This window comes from Triturus cristatus, chromosome 1_1, assembly GCF_964204655.1.
Source record: "Triturus cristatus chromosome 1_1, aTriCri1.1, whole genome shotgun sequence".
NCBI lineage: Eukaryota > Metazoa > Chordata > Amphibia > Caudata > Salamandridae > Triturus > Triturus cristatus.
Window position 1 is genome coordinate 2,905,478 of NC_140579.1, and position 18,984 is coordinate 2,924,461.

General features: G+C 54.4%; 1 protein-coding gene across 2 annotated transcripts in view; it reads right to left on the reverse strand.

Annotated features, from left to right (window-relative positions):
• The window catches only part of LOC146869050 (E3 ubiquitin-protein ligase TRIM39-like), a 126,508-nt gene that overhangs the window by 49,780 nt on the left and 57,744 nt on the right, over positions 1-18,984 (reverse strand). For both annotated transcript variants that reach the window (XM_085643195.1, XM_085643112.1), the window contains one exon: positions 13,478-13,530. In XM_085643195.1, the coding sequence (XP_085499321.1) occupies positions 13,478-13,530 (53 nt within the window). The remainder of the gene's footprint in view (positions 1-13,477; positions 13,531-18,984) is intronic.

Consider the following 18,984-nt stretch of genomic DNA (forward strand, 5'->3'; position numbering starts at 1 on the left):
CAGGCGCTGGCTCCACCCCCTGCTGGGTGTCTGGACACCTTCATCCCGGACCCTCCGACCTCCAAGTGCGAGGGTCCGGACATCAAAGGGCACCAGCCCTATAACTAAGACAGCTCCGGAGCAGGAAGGCAGTTGTATCCTGGAGTCGAGAGACACCGAGTGAACTCAACCCTGACGGTCTACTGGCGCTGCCGTAGCCCGCTCTTGCGAACCATCGTCCTGCCTGCTGGCGCTGCCGCGGCCTTCTGCAACCTTCATCTTCCTGGGACCTGCTGGCGCTGCCGCGGCCCGTTGTACCGACCATCCTCACCGGGACCTGCTGGCGCTGCCGCGGCCCTCTGCAACCTTCATCTTCCTGGGACCTGCTGGCGCTGCCGCGGCCCGTTGTACCGACCATCCTCACCGGGACCTGCTGGCGCTGCCGCGGCCCTCTGCAACCTTCATCTTCCTGGGACCTGCTGGCGCTGCCGCGGCCCGTTGTATCGACCATCCGCACCGGGACCTGCTGGCGCTGCCGCGGCCCATACCACCTAACCACCAAGCTCGAGGATTGTGAGCTCATCACCATCTCATCCGAATTACCTGATTGGTAAATAGACTGTCCCGCTACCCCCTTCCCTACCTTACGAGACTCTAATCGAGGGGACCCCTGAGTCCAGACCTCCTTGTACCATTTTACCGTACCTTAAATAAGTGTCGATAAAGATCACTGAACCTTATCCGTGTGTGATATCTGTCTGTGGGGGGGAAGTTACTTGTCTGTACGATCGCTGGAGACGGCTCTCCCCGGAGACCTCTCCTCCTGACCCCGGCCGACCCTCCCGGTCCGTCTACCTTTTCTAACATTGGTGGCCAGCGGCGCGATCCGAATCAACGCGTAATCGTACAGAGAGTAGCTCACCCCACGACAAAGCACGATGTCGACCAAAGATAGCAGCTCCACCGAGAAGTTCCAAATGGAGAAACTAGAGGAGTACAACCACCGCGAACTGAGACAATTTTGCATAGAACTTGGCATTGCTACCACTGGCCTGAGTACCAAGGATGACCTAAAGCACGCCCTTGAGTCGTGGACAGAAACGGGGGTCGCAAGACCCTCCGACCAAAACAGCGTCACACCAGAGGGGAACGCCACGACTCCCGAGGAACGGGGAACGGGCCTATCACCGGAGGAGATACGAGAAAGAGACAGAGTCAGACTGCACGAATTAGAGATGGCACGACTCAAGATGGATGGGGAGCTCAAGTTAGCTGAACAGAAACTCAACCTCGAGCAGATGCGGATTCGAGAGGAGCGAGAAGAAAAACAGAGACAGAGAGAGCTGGAAGAGAAAAAGATAACGCTCGAGCACGAGCGCCAATTGGCAGAGATAGAACTGCGCAAACAACATAAGGACTTGGGGGTGCCTGAAAGACCCCACACCCCGGGACCAACTGAGAAAAAAGTTCACATCCCCAAGGATGTGGTCCGCGAGTATGTCCGAGAAGACGACATACAACAATGGTTTAAGGCCTATGAGTTCGCAATGACCTCCCACCGGATCGACCGGAGTGATTGGGGAGCCGGACTTTGGGGGAGATTTATCAACGAGGGTCGCGATGCCCTGCTGCAGCTCCCCGATCACCAAATGTCGTCCTACGACCACATGAAGGCTGCCCTCCTCACCCGCTACGGCCTCACGCCCGAGATGTACCGCCAGAGGTTCAGGGATTGCACCCGGATCCCAGGTACCACTTGGGTGGAATACGTGAACTATTTCAGCCGGGCCTTCGAGGGTTGGATCAAGGGAAGTCAGGTCACCACCTACGAACAGCTCTTCAACCTCATGGTATGGGAACACCTGTCAAACAACTGCTTCGTCGAGCTCCGGCAGCATCTACTCGACAGTAAGCTGACTGACCCCCGGCAGCTCGCCGCCGAAGCTGACCGGTGGGAGAGCACCCGAGTGGGCCGGAAAGGGCCACACGACCAGAACAGAAGCAACCAAGGCCAGCACCGTCCTCGGGGAGGAGGAGGAGGCCAGGGGCGGGGGAGAGACGCCTTGCCAGCAACAACCGTGGCCAGCACCCCGCCGCCGACCGGCCGGGGCAACCCCCCATTGCGGCCTGGGTACCGAGCCAACGTCACGTGCCACAGATGCCAGCGACTAGGCCACTACGCCAACGATCCGAACTGCCCGCTGAACCAAACGCCCAAACCCCGCCAGGTAGCTGCCGCTGCCCTGGGGGAGGAGCAGTCGTTGGAGGGTCCCGAGGAGTGTGAGCCGGACCAGCAAGGGTGGGAACCGGCCGCCATGGTCCTGGCATGCTTAGGGGGAAGAGACATGGTTCCGCGGGCTCCCCTACCCGCCAACACCAGGAAATACGGTCAGTGGGTGACCATTAATGGACAGAGAGCTGAGGCCTTGCGCGACACCGGCGCCAGCGTGACGGCCGTCCGCTGTCACCTGGTGAAGCCCGAGCAGATCTTGCCGAACATTCTCTGCCCCGTCCGCTCGGCAGATAACTCTGAAAGCATGTGCAAGATGGCCTGCGTCCCGTTTGAATGGGGAGGGGTCTCCGGCCTACTGAAAGTGACGGTCCGGGACGATGCCCCCGTGGACTGCCTCCTGGGGAATGACCTCGAGAGTTCCCCGTGGGCCACCGTCGAGAGAAGAGAGCACTTGGGGATGCTGGGCCTCCCGGACTGGGCCTGCATAACCACCCGATCCATGGCCGGCCGGGCCGCCCCCCGATCAGAAGAAACCGAATGGCCGGCACCTCCGCCCCCGGTTGCCCCCGTAGAGGACAACGGCGAGGCCGACCTCCCAGACCCGGCCCCCGAAGAAAACGCGCAACCCCAGGACCTTCCGGATCTGGCCCAGTGGCGGCAAGAAGGGGGGCCCACCCAAGAACAGTTCCGCCAGGAGCAAAAGACCTGTCCCTCCCTCGAGGGGCTTCGCCAACAAGCCAGCACCCAAGCCGCCGGGGACACCACCGGAACCCACTGGGTCTACTGGGATAACGACCTGCTCTACAGCGAGCAAAGAATCGCCGAGCTGGGGGCCAGTCGAGTTCTGGTGGTACCGCTCCGCTTCCGAGACTTTCTACTCAACCTAGCCCACGATGTCCCCCTGGCTGGGCACCTGGGCCAAGATAAAACGTACAGTCGACTGGTGACCCACTTTTTCTGGCCAAAAATGAGGAATGACGTCCTGAACCACTGCCGATCGTGCCCCACATGCCAAGCAAGCGGGAAGAGTGGCCGGAAGCTTAAGGCTCCTCTACAACCCTTCCCGGTGGTCACCACCCCGTTCGAGAGGGTGGGGATAGACATTGTGGGGCCGCTGGACCCTCGCACGGCACAAGGACACAGGTTCATCTTGGTACTAGTGGACCATGCCACCCGCTATCCCGAGGCGGTGCCCCTACGGACCGTGACCGCTCCAGTGGTTGGCCGGGCCCTGATGGGGATCTTCTCCCGGGTAGGCTTCCCCCGAGAAGTCGTCAGCGACCGAGGTACGAACTTCATATCGAAGTACATGAAGTCCCTCTGGCAACAATGCGGGGTCACATACAGATTCACGACCCCCTATCACCCCCAAGGAAACGGACTAGTGGAGCGGTTCAACCGCACTCTCAAAGGGATGATTGGGGGATTGGAAGAGCCTCTCCGTCGCCAGTGGGATGTACTACTCCCGTGCCTCCTCTTCGCCTACCGAGAAGTACCCCAGAAGTCCCTCGGCTTTAGCCCCTTTGAACTCCTATACGGACACCCTGTGCGAGGGCCCCTCAGCCTCGTGAAGGAGGGCTGGGAGTTGGCCCCCCTAACGACCCCTCCAGACGTCTTCAAATACCTCCTGGCCCTACGAAACCAGACCCGGCGCTTCAGGGAGATGGCCAAGGCGAACCTCGAGGCCAGTCAGGAGGACATGAAAAGGTGGTATGATCACAATGCCTCCTCCGTTGAGTTCGAGCCTGGGCAGCAAGTATGGGTGATGTCCCCCACCGAACCATGTGCCCTGCAAGACAAGTGGACGGGGCCCTTCAAAGTGGTCGAGCGTAAAAGCCCCGTCACTTACCTCGTCGACATGGGGTCCACCCGGAACCCCCTGCGGGTCCTCCACACCAACCGGCTCAAACCACACTTTGTGCGCTCCGAACTAAGCCTCCTGATGGCGACCGACAGTGGTACAGAAGAAGACTCCGAGCCCCTCCCGGATCTCTTAAAGACTCAGGAGAAGGACGGCTCCGTGGATGGGGTCCGGCTCTCCGACGCCCTCACTTCGGAGCAACGCCAGGACTGCCGGGACCTCCTGCTGCAGTTCGCTGCCCTGTTCTCACTCACCCCCGGGGTCACCCCTTGGTGTTTGCACGACGTAGACACCGGGGACAGTCCCCCTGTCCGGCACCGGGCCTACCGCGTACCAGATCGGGTACGGACCTGCATACAGGAGGAAGTGGCCAAGATGCTCACGATCGGGGTCATCGAGCCCTCGGACAGTCCCTGGGCCAGTCCAGTTGTATTAGTTCCCAAGGCCGCTGCCCCCGGCACCGCCCCTGAACTGAGATTCTGCGTCGACTACCGGGGCTTGAACGCTGTCACCCGGACCGACGCTCATCCCATCCCCCGAGCAGACGAGCTGATCGACCGGCTGGGGGCCGCCCGCTACCTTAGTATCTTCGACCTGACGGCGGGCTACTGGCAGATCGGCCTCACACCCAGGGCTCAGGAACGGTCAGCCTTCTCCACCCCCGATGGCCACTATCAATTTAAGGTCATGCCCTTTGGCATGAAGAATGCCCCCGCCACATTCCAACGTCTTGTGAACCAGGTCTTGGCAGGGCTCGAAGAATTCAGCGCTGCCTACCTGGACGATATCGCTGTATACAGCCGCCACTGGTCCGACCACCTCCGTCACCTCCAAGAGGTCCTCCAAGCCCTCCAGCGGGCCGGCCTCACCATTAAAGCCGGCAAGTGCCAAATTGGCCAAGGGTCTGTGACCTACCTGGGGCACCAAGTGGGAAGCGGGCTGGTGGCCCCACTACAACTTAAGATTGCTGCCATCCAGTCCTGGCAGCCCCCCGTCACCCAGACCGAGGTCCGAGCCTTCTTAGGGCTCACCGGCTACTACCGGCGGTTCGTGAAGGACTACGGCAGCATCGTGGGGCCCCTCACGGGACTCACATCCAAGAATCAACCGAAGCGGGTCCACTGGACTCCTGATTGTCAAGCGGCCTTCGAAGAGCTGAAGGCCGCCCTGTGCACCGCCCCGGTGCTCCAGGCCCCCGATTACAGTCGGGAATTTGTAGTACAGACCGACGCCTCCGACCACGGCATCGGGGCCGTCCTCTCTCAGCTGAACCCCGAAGGTCATGACCAGCCGGTGGCCTTCATCAGTCGACGTCTCCTGGCCCGAGAACAGCGTTGGAGCACAATCGAGAGGGAGGCATTTGCAGTAGTGTGGGCCCTCAAAAAGCTCCGGCCCTATCTCTTCGGTACCCACTTCCGGGTACAAACCGACCATCGACCCCTGCAATGGCTGATGCAGATGCGGGGGGAGAACCCAAAACTCTTGCGCTGGTCCATTTCCCTGCAGGGAATGGACTTCACTGTGGAGCACCGGCCAGGCCAAGACCACGCCAACGCGGACGGCCTGTCCCGCTTTTTCCGCCTCGACGAAGAGAGTCCCCAAGGAGATGGGTGACTCTCCCCGCCTTCAGCTGGGGGGGACGCATGTTGGACAGGCCACACAGAGGGCTGGCTCCCCCCCCGCACGACAGGGCCCGAGCTCCGGCCCGCCCAGCATACCCCCGTGACAAGCCCCTGTACTCCGTCTCCCGACGGACCCTCTGCCCTCGGACCCCTACTCATCACGGGGTCCAGCCCCACCGGCTTCCCCGGCCAGGTCAAGCCGCCATCTTGGACCCTGCACCACGCGGCCGCGTGGCCTCCCCTCGACCCTAACCCCGGGCCTGGCCGGCCCCGACATCCCGGCACCACCATCCACCCAGGAGGTGAGCGGACCACTTGGCAGGTCAATGGGAGAACGAAGCGTCAAGAGCTCTTCCCCCGCCAGGTGCCAATCGCCTCCAGCAGCCCCCAGGCGCTGGCTCCACCCCCTGCTGGGTGTCTGGACACCTTCATCCCGGACCCTCCGACCTCCAAGTGCGAGGGTCCGGACATCAAAGGGCACCAGCCCTATAACTAAGACAGCTCCGGAGCAGGAAGGCAGTTGTATCCTGGAGTCGAGAGACACCGAGTGAACTCAACCCTGACGGTCTACTGGCGCTGCCGTAGCCCGCTCTTGCGAACCATCGTCCTGCCTGCTGGCGCTGCCGCGGCCTTCTGCAACCTTCATCTTCCTGGGACCTGCTGGCGCTGCCGCGGCCCGTTGTACCGACCATCCTCACCGGGACCTGCTGGCGCTGCCGCGGCCCTCTGCAACCTTCATCTTCCTGGGACCTGCTGGCGCTGCCGCGGCCCGTTGTACCGACCATCCTCACCGGGACCTGCTGGCGCTGCCGCGGCCCTCTGCAACCTTCATCTTCCTGGGACCTGCTGGCGCTGCCGCGGCCCGTTGTATCGACCATCCGCACCGGGACCTGCTGGCGCTGCCGCGGCCCATACCACCTAACCACCAAGCTCGAGGATTGTGAGCTCATCACCATCTCATCCGAATTACCTGATTGGTAAATAGACTGTCCCGCTACCCCCTTCCCTACCTTACGAGACTCTAATCGAGGGGACCCCTGAGTCCAGACCTCCTTGTACCATTTTACCGTACCTTAAATAAGTGTCGATAAAGATCACTGAACCTTATCCGTGTGTGATATCTGTCTGTGGGGGGGAAGTTACTTGTCTGTACGATCGCTGGAGACGGCTCTCCCCGGAGACCTCTCCTCCTGACCCCGGCCGACCCTCCCGGTCCGTCTACCTTTTCTAACATATTATTGAATATGCTACTTACCAGTATGCATCTGTTCTTGGCATGTAGGGCTGCTGACATTCATATCTGTGCATAGATCGCCGCCTAGTGTTGGGTCCGGATGTTTGCACGTTGTTGTCCTGGAAGAGTCTTCGAAGTATCACGAGATAGGTGACTCCTCCCCTGGACCACAGTGCGCATGGGCATCCTCTCCATCCTTAGATTGTTTTTCGCCATTGTGGCAGTGATGGAGTAGATACAGTAAGAGATGACCATGCTATACAGTAATTCTGAGAGCTGCAGCTGCTACAGGCGCCGGGGAGGAGGGTGGGCGATATGAATGTCAGCAGCCCTACATGCCAAGAACAGATGCATACTGGTAAGTAGCATATTCAGTTCAAGGCATGTGGGCTGCTGAATTCATATCTGTGTATAGAATACATAGCAGTACCTCCTATTAGCGGCGGCTACCCGTGCCAGCTGCAGCAGTCTGAAAAAGAGTTTTGAGAACAGCCTGTCCTACAGCTCCCTGCTGTTTTGAGTGTACATCTACACAGTAGTGTTTGGTAAATGTATGTACAGTGGACCATGTGGCTGCTCTACATATTTCCTGTAAAGGAATGTTCCCCAGGAAAGCCATGGACGCCCCTAACTTTCGTGTGGAGTGGGCTCGTGGGGGAATCGTTAATGTGCGTTTAGCTTTGTGATAGCAAATTTGAATACCTTTAACGATCCATCTGGCTATTCCTGCTTTGGAAATGGCGTTGCCCTTGTGTTGTGGAGAAAAGGCAACGAAAAGTTGTTTTGTCTTTCTAAAGTCCTTAGTTCTGTCTATATAGTACATGAGGGCCCTCTTTGCATCTAGTGTATGGAGCATTCTCTCAGCGACATTTTGTGGATTTTGAAAGAAAACGGGCAGTTCAATAGTTTGATTCAAGTGGAACTGCGATATTACTTTAGGCATGAATTTGGGGTTGGTACGCAGTACGACCCTGTTTGCGTGAACCTGTATGAATGGCTCTTGAATGGTTAGTGCCTGGAGTTCACTAACTCTTCTTAACGAAGTAATTGCTACTAGGAAAGCTACTTTCCAGGTGAGGAATTGAATCTCACATGAATGGAGAGGTTCGAAGGGTGGACCCATCAGTCTGGTGAGGACCAAATTGAGGTTACACACCGGTGCTGGTGGGTGTCTTGGGGGAATTACTCGTTTGAGTCCCTCCAAGAAGGCTTTGATGGCAGGCACTCTGAATAAAGAGAGGTGCTGCCTGTTTTGGAGATAGGCTGCTATTGCGGTTAAATGGATACGTATTGAGGTGTATGCCAGATTGCATCGGTATAGGTGTAAGAGGTAACAGATGATGTTTTGAATGGATGCGTCTAGCGGGTTAATGTCATTGTTGGTACAATAAATGACAAACCTCTTCCATTTAGCCGCATAGCAAGCTCTGGTAGTGGGTCTCCTGGCCTCCTTGATGATATTCATACAGTCAGGTGGCAGGTTTAGGTAGCCAAACTCTAAGACTTCAGGAGCCAGATTGCCAGGTTCAGCTGTTGCGGATCTGGGTGCTGAATTTCGCCATGGTTCTGCGTTAAAAGTGCGGGTTTGATCCGCAGCCTCTGATGTGGCACCACGGAAAGTTCTAGAAAGGTGGTGTACCATGGTTGGCGCGCCCATGTGGGAGCAACTAGGATGAGTGTCAGAGAGTGTTGTCGCAGTTTGCGTGCCACTAGCGGTATCAATGGCGCTGGGGGAAAAGCGTACGCAAATCTGCCGGACCAGTTCATCAATATCGCATTGCCCTGTGACTGAGGATGTGGGAACCTGGCGGCAAAGCTTTGGCATTTTGCGTTTTCGTTTGTGGCGAATAGGTCTATCTCTGGATGACCCCACTGTCGGAAGTACGGTTGGAGTACTGATGGGTGTAGCTCCCACTCGTGCATCTGGTGGCTGTGTCTGCTGAGCAGATCCGCCATCTGGTTGTCCTTGCCGGGGAGGTGTTCTGCCATGAGGAATATGTTCCTCTGAATGGCCCACTTCCACATGCTCTGAGCCAGATGAGACAACTGTGGAGAGTGTGTTCCTCCCTGCTTCTGTATGTAGTACATGGCAGACATGTTGTCCGTCCGGATCAACACAACTTTGTTGCACAAGTGTACTTTGAATGCTTTCATGGCTAGGAAGATTGCCATCAGTTCCAGAACGTTGATGTGCATCTTCTTTTGTTGTGTCGTCCATAGTCCCTGCACTGTGTAAGTGAGTACATGAGCTCCCCAACCCTGGAGAGAGGCGTCCGCTGTCAGTATTATTTGTGGAACAGGCTCCTGGAACGGTCGGCCCTTGCAAAGGTTTTGCGGATTCCACCAATGCAGAGAGTTGTATGCCCGACCGCTCACCAACACTAGGTCTTTCAATTGCCCGTGAGCCTGGTTCCATTGACGTGCCAAGCACTCCTGAAGCGGGCGCATATGTAGTCTTGCGTGCGGGACTATGAAGATGCAGGAGGCCATCATGCCTATCAACTGCATGAACACTCGCGCAGGAAGGGAGTGTTGATGTTTGAACTTTGAGATCAGCAGTTGCATGCTGTTGATCCTCACTAAATTTGGCTGAGCTGTTGCTGCCAGAGTGTTTATGGTCGCGCCCAGGTACTGTCGTACGTGTGCGGGTTGGAGATGTGTTTTTGGGTAATTTAGTGAGAATCCCAGACTGTGAAGAAGGTGAATGGTAAGGGACATGTGGCTGGCACATTGCTGGGCTGACTTTGCCTGAACAAGCCAGTCGTCCAGATAAGGGTAGACGTGAATTTGTTGTCTCCGCATATGTGCAGCCACCGTAGCGAGGCACTTGGTGAAAACCCTGGGTGCTGTTGTTACCCCGAAGGGGAGAACTTTGAATTGATAGTGCTGGTCCTGAATGGTGAACCTGAGATATTTCCTGTGTGATGGGTATGTGGAAATACGCATCTTTGAGGTCTAGTGTTGCTAGGAAGTCTCCCTGACTGAGCAGCGGGAGAACCTGCTGTAGGGTGAGCATATGGAAATGCTCCGAGAGAATGTAGTGGTTGAGGGGTCTCAGGTCTAGTATAGGTCTGAGTGACCCGTCCTTCTTTGGTATTAAGAAGTACAGAGAGTACACCCCTGTCCCCTGCTGGTTTACGGGCACGACCTCTATTGCACCTTTTTGCAGCATACTTAGCACTTCCTGCTGCAATAATGCTAAGTGCTCTACGGACATAGGACGGTGCTTTGGCGGTATGTTGGGTGGAGTGGAGGTTAATTCGAGACAGTAACCGTGTTGGATAATATCCCTGACCCACCTGTCTGTGGTGATGGCTTTCCACGTGGACAGGAACCGCTAGAGTCTCCCCCTGACAGGTGTTATGTGGTCGGGGGGAAGGGAGAGGGCGTCACTGTTTGTTTTTGGGGGAGGACCTGGTGTTGCCGTAACCACGTCCTCTGCCTTTGGTGCTGGAGCCACGATATCCACCTCTGTTGGTTTTATCGTAGGAACTCTGTGTGCCCCCTTTAGTGTATTGCTGCTGTGACCCCTGGCCTCTAGCTGCTCCTCTATTCCCGGGGCGACGAAAGGAGCCACTACGAAATTGCTGCGTTTGCAGAGCCCCCATTGATTTCGCAATGTCAGTGTCTTTTTTAATCTTTTCGAGGGTAGTGTCAACCTCAGGGCCGAATAAGTAGTCGGGGTTGACTGGCTGATTTAGGATGTTGTTTTGAATCTCTGGCTTGAATCCTGAGATTCTCAACCATGCGTGTCGTCGTAACATGACGCTGGTGTTGATTGCCCTTGCTGCTGTGTCGGCGGCATCGAGGGCGCACTTGATGGATGCATTGGTGAGGAGTTGTCCCTCTCTGATGAGGAGCTCCGCTGCCTCTTTGTATTCACCCGGCAAATGCTGGAGTAGTGATTCTAGCGTGTCGTAGTGTGAACGATCATAACGGGCCAGGAGTGCCTGTGTGTTGGCAATGCGCCAGATGTTTGCGGCTTGCGCTGCAATTCTTTTGCCCGATGTCTCCAGCACTTTGGACTCCTTGTCTGGGGGAGGAGCATCACCTGTTGTCTGCGAATGGGCTCGTTTGCGAGCGTTAGCAACCACCATGGAGTCCAGAGGTAACTGACCCCTAATGTACATAGGGTCTCCGGGTGCAGGCTTGTATTTTTTTTCAATCCTGGGGTTTAGCACCCGTGCCCTAGTTGTTTCTTTGAAAATGTCCTTTGCAGGTTTGAGAACACCTTTTAACATGGGCAGAGTTTTGACAGTTCTTTCTGAAGAGGCGAAAGTGTCCACTAAGAAGTCTTCTTCAACATTGTCAGAATGGAGTTCTACTCCATGATTGGCGGCAGCCCGTTCTATGAGGGCATTGAAGGCAGCAGTGTCCTCTGTGGGAGACGTCTTGGCGCTGTAAAGCTGCGTGTCCTGGGTATCTGGCGCGGTACCCTGGTCTGTAGGGTCATCCCATGCCTGATCTGGGTCCTGCAGATGCTCATTAGGATCGACATCCCCAGGGTTGGTGGTATCATCTCCCATGTAGTCCTCTACTGCGTCCGTCTCCGAAGGCGTAGGAGAAAAGGACTGGGGATCCTGATAGGAGGTTTGTAAGCGTTCATACAGAACTGGTTCCGACCCCGCTGGCAATTTGTGCTTGAGAGGTATTCTGTAGGAGTCCAGTCCTGTCTCTGGTGTGATTTTCCGCTTGCGGAGCAGCAGTTTACCAGTTTCGGCGTCGATGAATTGTGGCTGTGAAGGCTCAGAGTCTGCGTGTCCAGTAGATGGGGACTGTGTCTGGCTGACACGTGTTCGGATCTCGAACATCTTCGGCGCCGTGGGCGGCGGCAAGCCAAAAGTGATGCTGGTTGGCGCCGCGGGTGCTTTCGGGGCCTTGTGCGTGTGGGGGCCCGACGTGGATCGGAGGGCTGCCCGTTCCCTGATGCGTTGCAACGAGGCCGCGACTTGTTGCACCGAGAACGCAGAAGGCTCTTTGGAGCCGGTCGGCACCGTGGAGGTAGGCGTCGACTGTTTTGTAGCCATGGGGTCATCGATCCGAAGACAGGTATCGACGGTCGATGGAGTCGACGACTTGGCGTGTGCCGCTGTCTTCTATGTGGACGCAGATGGAGCGGCCATTTTGACTTTGGTGGTCAGGGCCGACGGCTTCGGAGCCGGAGGCCGAGGCGCTTTGGGGGGACCGAGGGCCTTTTTCTTCGGGTCGGTGCCGATATCCGCTGCAGTGAGTTCGGCGCCGAAATCCCGTTTACTTCGTTCGGGGCCGACGGCCTTTGCTGGCGTCGAAGGAGTGGAGGGCTTCGAGGCCTTCGAGCCGATTGCAGCTAGTTTCACTTTCGGTTTCGGTGGAACTGGTGCGACGATTGGTTTCGGTTTCGTTGAAGGGAATCCAGTCATCTTCGTTAATAATGGCTCGAGCGGGATGTTCGAGGCCAGGCCCGAAGGCGGGGCCGAAGAACTTTGAGAGTGATCTCGGGTAAGGCCCGGAGGCGATCCCTCGACCTGAGCCTTAGAATGACGCACTTTAACGGCCTCCGTATCGACGGGTGGGCCTGGCTCCTCGCTGGAGCTATCTTCTTCGGCCCCAAAGACCTCATCGTAGTCTCCTACCTCGTCGATGACTTCTTCCCTTTAAAAAACCACTTCATCGTCGTCTTCCGATCGGGAATCGTGTTCGGAAGCGGGGCTGGAGTTAACTTCTTCCACGCTCTCTGCGTCCTTGTCCTCGGTGCTGAAGATGTTGGTCGGGGCAGGCGCCGATTGCTGCGCTTCTAATCTCGCCGCCCGTCGATTCCGGAGAGTCTTCTTCGATCGGAATCGGGCACAGGCCATACATTTCGACTCATCGTGATCCGGTGAGAGACATTTGTTGCATACCGGGTGGACGTCGATGTGAGGGTATTTTGCGTGGCATAAAGGACACCGTTTGAATGGAGTCCTCGATTCCATCGTCGATGTAAGTTCGATGTTCGGACCAAACGGATCCGAAAGGCTGGAAGAAGGTTCTAAACTAGTAAAGAAAGTAGTCGATACCGAACGGGAACAGTACCGACGAAAACTAAAGGCCTTTTGGCCTTAAACTGAATTTTCCTAACTTGAGCTAAGATAAGCACATCCGAACCCAATGGCGGAAAAAAACAATCTAAGGATGGAGAGGATGCCCATGCGCACTGTGGTCCAGGGGAGGAGTCACCTATCTTGTGATACTTCGAAGACTCTTCCAGGACAACAACGTGCAAACATCCGGACCCAACACTAGGCGGCGATCTATGCACAGATATGAATTCAGCAGCCCACATGCCTCGAACACAATGATCTCACTACACCCACCATTCCATCATAACATTCCATACCATACCAGTCCACACCATACCATCCAATCCCATCCCACCATAACATTCCATAACATACCATACCATTCCGTAGCACACCACACCATACCATACCATAGCATACCACACCACACCACACCATACCACACCACACCATAGCACACCATTTCCATGAACAATAATATTCAGAGCTAATCATCACAATGATATTTACCTTTATAACTCTTCACCACCACCTCTGGGCACTGAATCTTCACATTATTACATCTGTAATAACAAACATCATCTTTTTATTAAAGAACAATGACAGCTACAGGAACAAAGGATGAACATCACATAAGACCTGTAGTTGAAATAAGATTCAGTATTAGGAGCAGCGCCAGCGGACTAGAGCTCAGTGTGAGTTACTGTTCATACACAACAGTCAAAGCTCTAACGATATCCAAAAGTACCGTTAACATCTTATGGCAGGATGTGGGTGTTCTATGGCAGATGGCTCAGTGAGACCAGTGTGCTTTATATGATGCTATGGAGTGCCTCAGCGTGGGTCTTCTAGGAGCTGCTGTTGGCTGAGTGAGAGGGGGGTGGTTTGAGTAACAGGTTACATCTGCTCCTGGTCGGGTCTCGTGTATATACTTAATAAATACCTTCCTACCTGAGGTCCACGTGAATTCCTGCCAGCACCCACAACACAACATTGTCACATCCAATCCCTGCCAGTGTAAACCTTGTCACCATTCTCCACAGCTAAGATACTGGAGAGCCTTAGTGGGATATATAAGAAAGATTTGAACCCAGATGTTAGTAATGAAAAACTGATTGCAAAACAAAAATTCCATGTCTTACGGAACAGCAGATTTTAGGCCGTAGGGGAAGGATCACAGAGGGAGAGATAAGGGATCAGGTTAGGAGGCTCAGTAAAGGGAAAGCAGCAGGAGGCACAGGAGGGATCACAGAGGGAGAGATAAGGGGACAGCTTAGGAGGCTCAGTAAAGGGAAAGCAACAGGAGGCACAGGAGGGATCACAGAGGGAGAGATAAGAGAACAGGTTAGGAGGCTTAGCAAAGGGAAAGCAGCAGGCCCAGGAGGGATCACAGAGGGAGAGATAAGGGAACAGATTCGGAGGCTCAGTAAAGGGAAAGCAGCAGGCCCAGAGGGATCACAGAGGGAGATATAAGGGAACAGGTTCGGAGGCTCAGTAAAGGGTGAGCAGCAGGCCCAGGAGGGATCACAGAGGGAGAGATAAGGGAACAGGTTAGGAGGCTCAGTAAAGGGAAAGCAGCAGGCGCAGACGGGATCACAGAGGGAGAGATAAGGGAACAGGTTAGGAGGCTCAGTAAAGGGAAAGCAGTAGGCCCAGACCGGATCACAGAGTGAGAGATAAGGAACAGGTTCGGAGGCTCAGTATAGGGAAAGCAGCAGGCCCAGGCGGGATCACAGAGGGAGAGATAAGGGAACAGGTTAGGAGGCTCAGTAAAGGGAAAGCAACAGGAGGCACAGGAGGGATCACAGAGGGAGAGATAAGAGAACAGGTTAGGAGGCTCAGTAAAGGGAAAGCAACAGGAGGCACAGGAGGGATCACAGAGGGAGAGATAAGAGAACAGGTTAGGAGGCTTAGCAAAGGGAAAGCAGCAGGCCCAGGAGGGATCACAGAGGGAGAGATAAGGGAACAGATTCGGAGGCTCAGTAAAGGGAAAGCAGCAGGCCCAGAGGGATCACAGAGGGAGATATAAGGGAACAGGTTCGGAGGCTCAGTAAAGGGTGAGCAGCAGGCCCAGGAGGGATCACAGAGGGAGAGATAAGGGAACAGGTTAGGAGGCTCAGTAAAGGGAAAGCAGCAGGCGCAGACGGGATCACAGAGGGAGAGATAAGGGAACAGGTTAGGAGGCTCAGTAAAGGGAAAGCAGTAGGCCCAGACCGGATCACAGAGTGAGAGATAAGGAACAGGTTCGGAGGCTCAGTATAGGGAAAGCAGCAGGCCCAGGCGGGATCACAGAGGGAGAGATAAGGGAACAGGTTAGGAGGCTCAGTAAAAGGGAAAGCAGCAGGCCCAGACGGGATCACAGAGGGAGATATAAGGGAACAGGTTCGGAGGCTCAGTAAAGGGTGAGCAGCAGGCCCAGGAGGGATCACAGAGGGAGAGATAAGGGAACAGGTTAGGAGGCTCAGTAAAGGGAAAGCAGCAGGCCCAGGCGGAACACAGAGTGAGAGATAAGGAACAGGTTCGGAGGCTCAGTATAGGGAAAGCAGCAGGCCCAGGCGGGATCACAGAGGGAGAGATAAGGGGACAGGTTAGGAGGCTCAGTAAAAGGGAAAGCAGCAGGCCCAGACGGGATCACAGAGGGAGATATAAGGGAACAGGTTCGGAGGCTCAGTAAAGGGTGAGCAGCAGGCCCAGGAGGGATCACAGAGGGAGAGATAAGGGAACAGGTTAGGAGGCTCAGTAAAGGGAAAGCAGCGGGCCCAGACGGGATCACAGAGGGAGAGATGAGGGAACAGGTTAGGAGGCTCAGTAAAGGGGCAGCAGCAAGCCCAGAGGGGATCACAGAGGGAGAGATAAGGGAACAGGTTAGGAGGCTCAGTAAAGGGAAAGCAGCGGGACCAGGCGGGATCACAGAGGGAGAGACAAGGAACAGGTTAGGAGACTCAGTAAAGGGAAAGCAAAAGGCCCAGAGGGGATCACAGAGGGAGAGATAAGGCAACAGGTTAGGAGGAACCATAAAGTGAAAGCAGCAGGCCCAGAGGGGATCACAGAGGGAGAGATAAGGGAACAGGTTAGGGGCTCAGTAAAGGGAAAGCAGCAGGCCCAGAGGGGATCACAGAGGGAGAGATAAGGGAACAGGTTAGGAGGAACCATAAAGTGAAAGCAGCAGGCCCAGGCGGGATCACAGAGGGAGAGATAAGGGAACAGGTTAGGAAGCTCAGTAATGGGACACAGCAGGCCCAGACGGGATCCCATCTGAATCCTCTTTCTGTTTCTGGGTATCTTATTTTAATGAGATGTCTCTGGAAGGCTGTTAAATTCCACCTTCCCGATATGAGGCACTGCAGTTATGATCCTTAAGCCGGGTAAAGGTGCTAGGTTAGCAGATTCCTACAGACCTCTATCTTAGTTGAACTGTGATTACAAAATGATTACAGGAATCTTGGCTAAGAGGTTGTCAGATGTCCTTCCAAAGTTGATCCATTTCGATCATAAGTGGTTTGTGCCTGGAAGGAAGCTGTATGAATAACCCATTGACTTATCGGTGCGAATGATATGGCCGAGGCCTCTAATCTCCTGTTGACAATCGCAAGAATCGATGCTGCTAAAGCATTTGATACGGTTGATTGGGTCTGTCTTTGGGAGGTATTGCAGGATTATGGTTTCAGCAGCAATGTTACTGAAGTTGTGCAAATGCTATATATGGTGCTGGCAGCTAAGATTTTGGATGGCGAACTTACAGCTTCGTTTCAGATATTCAGGGGAACTAGACAGCAGTGTCCTTTGTCGCCAATTCTGTTCCGTGCATATATTTAGCCGTTTTCCCAGATGATTCGACAGGATTAGACCATTCTTCCCTTTGAAGCTGCAGGTTTACCAACCAGACTAGCACTGCATGCTGATGACATAGTTCTGTATGCATCGAAGCCAGAGCTCTCTGTTCCACAGCTTGAGACGCATGCCAGAGATTCTGGGAGTCTGTCAGGATATCTAATCAATAAGGGGAAGACAGATTATGACTTGGGCTAAAGAGGAGGTAGGGCTTCAAACCAGAAACCAGATTAGGATTCCTGGGATCATCGTAACTTTGAGTTTGGAGGAAATACCGGATGTAAACTTAACTAAGGTATCCCATTGTAAATTTTGAAAAAATCGATGCTGATATGACAAATGATACATTCATTTATGTGAACAAGATCTCGTCCTTATTAACAAATTCGCCTGTTGTGAATGCCACATCAACCCAACTCGCAAATACGTAGCCTGGCAAGCACTGAGACCGAGGCCCAAGGTTACTGATTGACAGGCCACATAGTCGGCAGACAAATGCATGGACGGGAAACCCGAGATCAATCCCACAGATTAGTGAAGCGACACTACAATGGTTAAGGGAGATTGGCCCCAATAAAGCACGCATGGCTGGAGGGGGTACGCATGCTCCAAAAACACCATAAAGTCAGATGCCACATGAATTAGGAACATAGAGCAAATCAGAACACTGCACACGCTGTGATCACGTGCTCCCCGTGCCAGACATCTGGACACTTTAACCACTGGCCGCATTTTGTCAATGGAAGGTCGAGGCCCAACTTGATTATCCATAAAAATGTATTTATGACTCTAGAGGCAGCAACTTACATTCCTCTCCCTACAAGCATCACCAGAAACATTTTATAGCCTATAATGAATTGTAAATAAGAATGATACAGATCCATTGTAAACTGAGACAGTACTCAGACCCTGTGCCTGTAACTGTTCTCCCGGACGCTGTGTTTAATTAAACGAACTGTTCCTGTTTTGCCAAACGTCTCTTGTTTTTCAAAGTTATTTCATGTTCAAGCAACACCGTGATATAAATGCTCTCCTTACAAGACGGAGGGAAAATTTGCCCCACAGTATCTATGGGAGGGTGAACACCATTAAGATGCTGGTTCTTCCAAAGGTGATTGTCTTGTTTAGCACTAAACCACTTCCTTTTACCAAAAAACTTTTGCAGAAATTGCAAGGGAGGTTCAGAAGCTTTATATGAGCATCCAGGGGAGCCAGGATCTCATGAAAGAAGCTCCGGAGGAAACTGAAGCAAGGAAGGGTCTGCAGCTTTATATGGGCATCCAGGGGAGCCAGGATCTCATGAAAGAAGGAGGAGATTTAAGCAAGGAAGGGTCAGCAGCTTTATATGGACATCCAGGGGAGCCAGAATCTCATGAAAGAAGGAGGAGATTGAAGCAAGGGAGGGTCAGCAGCTTTATAAGGGCAGCCAGCGGAGCCAGGATCTCATGAAAGAAGGAGGAGACTGAAGCAAGGGAGGGTCAGCAGCTTTATTTGGGCATCCAGGGGAGCCAGGATCGTCTGAAGCAAGGGAGGGTCAGCATCTTTATATGGGCATCCAGGGGAACCAGGATCTCATGAAAGAAGCTCCACAGGAGACTGAAGCAAGGGAGGGTTGGCAGCTTTATATGGGCATCCAGGGGAGCCAGGATCTCATGAAAGAAGCTCCGGATGAGACTGGAGCAAGGGAGGGCTGGCTCTCCCGGATTTTCAAGCCTATTGTTGATTGATTGATTGATTGATGTACTTATAGAGCGCAGCTATCACCCTACGGGCATCTTGGCGCTTGCATTGGGAACCCGTCCTGGTTTTTCCCTGTAAGATAACCCGTACTGGGCATCCCCAAGGTGAAAGCCAGGCATCCCGCCGCGGGGGGCCGTTGTGGAGATTAAGCAGGCTTGTTGCCCAGAGCTGCATAGTGTGAACTCGTGCTTAGAGTGGGCACCGAAGCGAGAATTATCGAGTCCGTGGACAATTGGGCTCTGGACCCTGCCGCGTCGGGAATCGAACCCAGGTCCCGGGTCTGATCTCTGCTTCAGGGTATGCCTCCTCTAACCAGTGAGCTACACTTCTCCACATTGTTATGCTTTCCAGTTCAAGAATTCCCGGCTCTTGGCTGGAGAGCTAGATAATTCTTACATGAGTCAATTGTATAGAGCTATGTTGAAGCATTTAAGCCTGAAAACGTG